The following is a 7,932-nucleotide window of genomic DNA, read 5'->3' as shown; positions in this document are numbered from 1 at the left end:
TATTAACATTTTGTAGTAAAATTTAGCTTGGCTTTTGACCCAACAATTTGACCCGGGTGACAAGAAGTTTGGACTCGATGATGTCATCGTCATGCACTCATTAATGGACATGAAAACATGATGACAGCATTCATCTGGGGCAGAACGGCATGGTGATGGCAGGAGCTGATTGGGCCGATGCTCAGGGCTATGAGGTGAACACACACACACACACACACACACACACACACACACACACACACAGAGAGAAATCCCTGCTGATGCAGTTTTGATGGCTGCAGCTTAATCCTGTGATCAGGGATCCCAGGTGGGAGGTCAGCGCTCCTTCTCAGGACTATCGTTTACAGAAACCTTCTGGCACCGCCTCACACAATGACTGCATTTATTTTGGATGCAACATGAAAACCTGCAGCTGCAAACATCACATCACGAGTCATGGCAGCCATTTTTCATCACAGAGACGTTTGTGGGAGATTTTCTTTTTATCAAGCTGCTGTCTAGGAATGAGATGTAGCTTGAGTTATGAGGAAATATTTTATACAACTTTAGTTGTTCTGTACAGCATCAGTAAACAAAATATTTAATGTGCAAGCTAAATATTGAGTTTGTGAATGTTTAGTTTCTAAACAAAATATTTCGCAATTTCTTCCATCCATTATGCATTGAAAAACTGTTAAAATATTCTAGCTTTCTCTGTAATCAAGGAATTTAGCAGGCTAGCTTGCTTGCTAAATTTTTAGCTTAAATTCCAATATAAATATTTATTTTCCAAACAAATGTTTTTCCAATCTGAACAAATAATTTAAATGCTAAATATTTATCTTCCGAACTAAATATCTAGCTCGGACCTAAATGTTTAGTTAGCATGCTAGCTTGCTAGCTAAATATTTAGTTAGCAGGCTAGCTAGCAAGCTAAATATTTAGTTAGCATGCTAGCTAGCAAGCTAAATATTTAGTTAGCAGGTTAGCTAGCAAGCTAAATATTTAGTTAGCATGCTAGCTTGCTAGCTAAATATTTAGTTAGCAGGCTAGCTTGCTAGCTGAATATTTATCTTGGAACTGCGACATTTACAAATGTATCAATGATGTGGTGAAAATGTGACTTTTTTCCTTTAAACAACAGGCTATATAACCCAAATTATTCCTGTTTTTGACTGTGTGACTTTACAAACGGCCCGCACTAATAAAATCCAGAGAAGTTGTAACATTTTAAGTGTTATTAGTTTTATCAATATGCACGTAGCTGGAACCCTCGACATCTTTATTTGTATAAATGTCTCATGAAGGCTTTGCCCCAGGATGTGAAAGTGTATAAATAACCTGATGCGGAGGTTTTAGAGAGAACATTCATGATCTGAGCCCGGCTCCGCTCGCCCTCCCTCCCGGCTTCAGACCTCCTCTCCTCGGCCACAAGTGTTTGATTCGCTGCCTGGCCGCGCATGTTAATGAGCAGAGGCAGCGTGGAGCTTTTTAAAGCTGGCTCAGCCCTCCAGACGGAGCGGCAGGAGAGTTGGAGACGCATCCAAAGCGCGCAGGACGCACAGACGGAGTTCAAAGCGACTCCAAGCAGGCGAGAAAAAAACCTTCCTTCCCTGCAAGTGGACTTGATCTGCAGCCACCAACTTTCCGTCCAGTTCGCGTTTTCTCCTGACCGCTGAGGAATCCAGTTTGGGGAATTTCATTTTTAAAGAACCAGTATTTTTTTAAGCCATGCATCGGTGCAAAGTGGCGCTGCTGCTGCTGCTGGTCATCCTGCACTTCCTGAGCGCAGAAGGTAAAACCTTCATTTATTGAAAAAATGTCGGCTTGGCGCCCAAACTGGTGATGTAACAGTTTCTGTTTACTTGACTCTGTGTTCCTGGAAGGAAATCTAGAGAAACTCCAGCCTTCACTGGTTTCTGAGCGGATTCATGGCTCTAAGCTGACAGTAACACCTGCTGCATGCAGGAGTCAGATCTGATTATGCCTCTGGCAATAAGCAATAATCAATGAATCCCACGATAAATTAAAACTAGCTCAATCATTTCTATTTATTGTTTTTCTCTTTCTACCAAAACCTGGATGATAAAAGTCTTCAGTTTGGTGTTTTGGTCTCAACTAGACATTTTTGAAGAATAATTTTGCTAAATAATTCATTTTATTTGTTGTTTCTGCTCTGTTGATTTTTGTTGGATATTTAAAATGTCTCTTGCATTATGTGACCTGAAAATGTTTCAATAGAGGAATATTTTTGTTTATTGCAATAACTTCTGAGACGATTTATCATCCAGAAACATTTGTTACCGTGACAGACCTGATCAAATCACGGTGCTGTTAGAATGAAAACATATCTTAATCTCTGCAGCTAATCTGGTATTACTGGTATTTGGAGAACATTTTAAGATTATTTTTTGAGAAGTCGGATGAAATTAACCTGAAATCATTTTGGATTCTTACCCAGGTAACAGAGTTGGAGTTAATATCTGGTTTTGTTTCCACCTGCCGTCTTTCAGGGGTTTTAAAGCAAAGTTTAACTCGCTGTGTTTCTCCAGAGCGATGGAAACATCCAGCTTCTCTCCACTCAATATTAACTTGTGTTTGTTTTCTGGCATTTATTGTCCTGTGTGAGCGTGCAGCTCTGCAGCCTGAGCTCTCGGGCAGATTTAACGGCCCGACGGTCGGCGCTGATAGCAGGTGATGGATGAAGGGAAACCTTGGACTATCCGGGTCATCCCAGATATACAGCCCAGCAAAACCAATTTTCTCCGGCTCTTTCTTCGCCGGCAGCAGAGCCGTGACCGGAGGGAAGATGAATGTGGAGTTACTCAGGAAACGTGTCAATAAGTAGCAGCGTGTTATCTGGGTCAGAGCCTCGGAAACACAACGTGTCACAGACAGAAAGATGAAATAAAACAGCTCAGCGGATGCAGAACTGAAGCAGTTTATAAACGTTAGTTTTGCTGTCAACGTGTCTCTGTGTTTAAATGTGTGCAGAGAACAGAAGTCGTTCTAACATGTCTTATGTTTCTCCTCAGCCTATAAGTGCAGATGCACCAGAAAAGGACCAAAGATCAGATATAAGGATGTGCAGAAGCTGGAGATCAAACCCAAACATCCCTTCTGCCAAGAGAAGATGATATTGTGAGTTATTTAGTAAATTTACTGAAACTATTTCAGTCTTTCTTCTTCTCCTTCTTCTTCTTCTCCCTGCCTCCTTCATCTGGTGTCCAAACCTTTTGCTGTAACGACCAAAGTCAATAAGTTGAAGGCAGCTTTTTATATTTAAAAAAATGTTTTAATGTTTTCTTTTTGTAGAAAACAGATCAATATATCATTGTATGTGCAAAGAAATATAAAAAATGTCTTGCAAGATAACATTAATATAAGACATAGTGATTTTTATTCTTATTAGGTCTGAAAGATCTACTTATGAGTAAAACTGCTCCAGAAAGCCATGGGAGAAATGAAAGGGACAGGAACGAGGGAGAGTTTCCTCTCTGGGCGCTCGGCTTGGCATGCTGAGTGGCGACGCCAAACACAAACACACACTTTGCCTCCAAATGTCTCTGTTCCTCCTGGTTCCTCCTGGTTTTGAAGCCTTCATGTTCTCCTCCTTTCTTCTTGTCACTCAGAGTTTCTGCAGATAAAACAAGCCTCAGTGAGGAGTGAAGGCGAAGGGCAGCAGACGCATCTCTGACTTTAAGAGTCGACTCCTTTGTCCTGCTGTCATTTAGCATTCAGGCTCTGGCCTGCAGTCTGTGTTGGACTCAATGAACCACATGCAGGCCGACTGTCTCCGTCATTACTGCCGATTAGACGCCTGCAGACACACGGCTGCATTCACTGACTCATGTCACATTTTAACTGTCGGCGCCATAAAGCTGCTGGAAGACGAGGCGCTTTTAACTGTGGGAATGTTGAAGAATATTTAGAAATCTGGGCCAATAACGTGTCAAGTGGTCCTCAAGTGGATCCATTCAAACGGCTTCAATGGTTTTCAGCTCCTGTGAAATCTAGTCAAAGTAACGCAAACGCCTCAGGACTCCAGCTGGACCCGGGTTTTCTCTGCAATCGCTTTTTCACTTAAACATTTTCATTAAAAAACAAAAAGAAATGCAGATTTACTTCATGTTTCTGTTTCCATTAAAGGTTATTAATTCACAACCGAGAGACTAAGAAAAGGATTTAATCACAAGAATAATAATACCAGAATAAAGTCATAATTTTACAAAAATAAAGTCCGAATAATATGAAAAAATCACAATAATACAAGAATAAAGTCACAATATTACCAAAATAAGGTCAAAGTGTGAATAAAGTCATAATATTATCGGAATAATGTCACAAGAATAAAGTTGTAATATTAAGAGAATTTAGTAGTAATTTTATGATCCTACCTGAAAAATATTTGAAAATTAAAATGAGAATGTTGAGCATCTTTTTTTTCATCAATTTTACAAAGAAGGAAATTTTTAATTTTTAAAAAAATTAGCATCAAATTGTAATTATTACCAGGACTTTGAAACAATCGATAGAATCTATTTCCACCCACCAGCTGAGCTGATTAAGGTCAGATTTTAATAAATATTGAAGCTTTTTTCTCAGTAAAACAGTTTTTGTCTTTGCAAATTTCATGTGTTTTTTCTGCTATTATGCTTTAATATTTATAATATTCATGATTCTCATAGTTTAATGTCTGGTTCTGGCCCTAACCCTCCGCCGTATTTATTCAACCGCTCTTCAGGAGGCTGACATGTTTCTGTCCTTCCCTTTCCTCCCTGCAGCGTAACCATGGAGAACATCTCTCGGTTCAAAGGTCAGGAGTACTGCCTGCACCCCAACCTTCAGAGCACCAAGAATCTGGTCAAATGGTTCCGCATCTGGAAGGACAAACACAGGTAGCGAGCCGGCAACCTGTGGCCTGCGGCAACCTGCAGCCTGCGGCAACCTGCAGCCGGCGGCAACCTGCAGCCGGCGGCAACCTGCAGCCGGCGGCCTGCGGCAACCTGCTGCCGGCTGCAGCAGGTTGCTGCCTGCAGCCTTTACATGCCTATAAGAAATGGATGGTATTCATTGGACAGAATCTAATCAATATTTTTGCAATTAATAAATATTCAACATGTCTGTGAATATTCTTGCATAATTATAATTATGCAAGAATATTCAGCCGTAATAATTGTCATTTTTATCAGTTATTGTTCTGAAATTAGTCCAACAGAAAAAATGTTTTTTATGATGTTACATGACAGACTAACATGAAGACGTTTGTAACTATAAGGTGAAAGAAAAATATTTGAATGTTTCTCATTAATACAAATAAAATAATGGAAGAAAATCTGATTTATTTAGTTAGCAAACTAAATATTTACTGCTGAGCTGGTATATTTAGTCATTTAGTTGATTAACTAAATATTTAGTTTACTAATGAAGTATTAAATTTGAAACTGCATTTTATAAATGAATGAATAACATGGTGAAAATATAACATACAAAAACAAATCCTCTTTTTTTCTCTTATGTCACCAAAATTATTGCTGTTAATTTTGACAGTAACTTTACAAACGGCGCCCCCTGTTGACCGTTCTTTGTTTCCTCTGCAGGGTTTACGAAGCCTGAGTCTCTCCAGAACAACAAGGATCCAGTGAGACAGAACCAGACCTGGACAGAACCAGAACTGTCCTGTGAAGAAATGACCAGAGACCTGTTGCGAACATTAAAATAGCATCCATAGTCTGTAAATAATCTGACGGGATTGTTTTAGTCTCCCGTCCAGGTAGTCCCATTACTCACATTCCCGGCCTCCACGGCGATATTCGTCAGGTTTTATTTAAGGAACCGTCTCGGTTATTTTACCTCCTAGGATTCTACCGACGCGAAGCGGTTCAGGTTCTGAAGAAACACGGAAACCAAGAACATGTAGCGTGAGGAGAAACGTTTCTTCACTGTCATAAAATAAATTAGATTCTTTTTCTAGAAAAGATACTGACATTCTGGAAGAGGGTGTGTGTGTGTGTGTGTGTGTGTGTGTGTGTGTGTGTGTGTGTGTGTGTGTGTGTGTGTGTGTGTGTGTGTGTGTGTGTGTGTGTGTGTCCAACTAGCACAAGACTTTCCACCATCTTGTTTGTAAAATATTCTCTGGTGTAATCTGCAGGTCGTAGGTGAAAACAATGTTAGTGCCATTCTGCTGCGTTTATGTGAGTTAATGCAAAATGTATAAAAATGCGATCATATCTGTTATATACGTCTGTCAGTTTAAGATTTGTGTAATGATGTGTTATTTCATACAAACTGTTTTTATAACTATTTGTTCAAAGCATCAGTTAGGCTTCGCTCTACTGGTTTTGTTCCTTTAACCACAGACAGAACCTCTTCTTCAATCTTCATCCTGTCTGTATTATTCTTATAAATCATTGAAGAGGTGAAATAAAATCTTTAAGGTCTAAAATGAAATGTAGATGTGAATTTGGTATTATTTTATTTTTTCATGAATTGTTGCCCCGTCCATTAGAGCCACAAACTTTCATGTATTTTATCTGGAGTTTAACGTCATAAACACAAAGTAGTGGACAAAATGAATCATTTTCTGAAAAGTGTGGTGTGGATGTATGTTCAGTTTATTAGAGTACAGTCTGGGTAAAAGGGGGTGAATATAATTTTACACATTTCAGATTTTGTCTTTGTAAATAAAAATGGAAAATCTTTAATTATTTCCCTCCCTCTTCAGTTATGATGTTTTCCTGTTTCTACTGAATAAAGCAACATTGCAAGGCGCTGCATGAACATGGCAACATTTTCATTGATTATACAGAATCAGGTTTTAGCAACACATTGTTCAGCTTTTTATGGAAAACAGGAAAAAGTCCAGTTATTCTTTTATATTATTTTATATTATATTATATTTTTTGCTTTTATTTTCCATATCAAAACTGCTGAATACCAGTCATTTGTGTAATTACACTGTATGGTTTCATATTTATAATCCGATCATGTTTTGTTGGCATTAAAGAGATTTCACACATGTGTGCTTATATATATATATATATATATATATATATATATATATATATATATATATATATATATATATATATATATATATGTATCCTTACAAATATGAACATTAGCTGAAAAACAAATGTTCTATTGCAAATTCAAATATATATTTTTGGTACTTCTTTACAATAAGGCTCCCCTTATATATTTCTAATAAATAGTTCATAGACATGTTATCTATATTTACTTAATAAATCATTCATAGCTGTTTATTGTACATTAATTAAGGGTGAAAAGGAGAAATAAAACATTATTCTTATAAAGAGGGTTTAAATGCTTAACAACAGGTGAACAGACTTGGCTCACTATTTGGCAAAAAAACAGTAGCTTTTCTCCCCATCCTTAATTAATGCATAATAAACAATTATTGCTGATTTATAAAGTGTTTAGAGATAAATTAATGACTAATATATGAACTATTTATTAGCCATCTATAAAAGGAGCCTTATTGTAAAGTGGTGATTATTTTTTAAACTCTCTGTATTAATCAAACATGTAACTGTAATTGGTATTTTATAGGTAAATAATAAACCGCTATAATCTTTAATAATAAAACCATAAAGTGGTTAAAGAAGAGGAGTTGTGTAGAATGAGGCCGTTTCAGTGCTGTACCAGATTATCTCCAGCAGGTGGCGCACTTTACTAAATTGACCAAGCTCACATCATAAAGAACATTTTTCTGATCATTAAATATTCCAGTTAAAGTTTCACACCGATAGGGAAACATGGATAAACATTTTCTATGCATGAACCTAAAAACTACGTAGAAAATAAAGATAGATGTGAACAGTGTCACTCATTAATTATTATAAAATGTTTTGCATCACATACATGCATATGGCGCCATTTCTACGGCGCTTCTTGTGACTAACTGTCACTTTCGTTATATTAATTATTCAT

General features: G+C 37.5%; 1 protein-coding gene across 1 annotated transcript; it reads left to right on the top strand.

The window, feature by feature from the left end:
• Nucleotides 1-1,475: 1,475 nt before the first annotated feature.
• cxcl14 (C-X-C motif chemokine ligand 14) lies at nt 1,476-6,750 on the top strand. Its single transcript, XM_005813555.2, has 4 exons — nt 1,476-1,774; nt 3,015-3,120; nt 4,764-4,877; nt 5,580-6,750. Exons 1-4 carry the CDS (start codon nt 1,711-1,713, stop codon nt 5,593-5,595), a joined length of 300 nt encoding a protein of 99 aa, XP_005813612.1. The 5' UTR covers nt 1,476-1,710; the 3' UTR covers nt 5,596-6,750.
• The last annotated feature ends 1,182 nt before the right edge of the window (nt 6,751-7,932 follow it).

This window comes from Xiphophorus maculatus, chromosome 23, assembly GCF_002775205.1.
Source record: "Xiphophorus maculatus strain JP 163 A chromosome 23, X_maculatus-5.0-male, whole genome shotgun sequence".
NCBI classification, from domain to species: Eukaryota; Metazoa; Chordata; class Actinopteri; order Cyprinodontiformes; family Poeciliidae; genus Xiphophorus; species Xiphophorus maculatus.
The sequence above is the reverse complement of the archived record's forward strand: the minus strand, read 5'-3'. Positions and strand labels throughout refer to the sequence as shown.

Bases quoted from the DNA above. Each gene is read 5' to 3' on its own strand.
- cxcl14 (XM_005813555.2), top strand. From the start codon at position 1,711: ATGCATCGGTGCAAAGTGGCGCTGCTGCTGCTGCTGGTCATCCTGCAC. The intron at 1,775-3,014 runs GTAAAACCTTCA...GTTTCTCCTCAG, and splicing joins GCACTTCCTGAGCGCAGAAG to CCTATAAGTGCAGATGCACC. The intron at 3,121-4,763 runs GTGAGTTATTTA...TCCTCCCTGCAG, and splicing joins TGCCAAGAGAAGATGATATT to CGTAACCATGGAGAACATCT.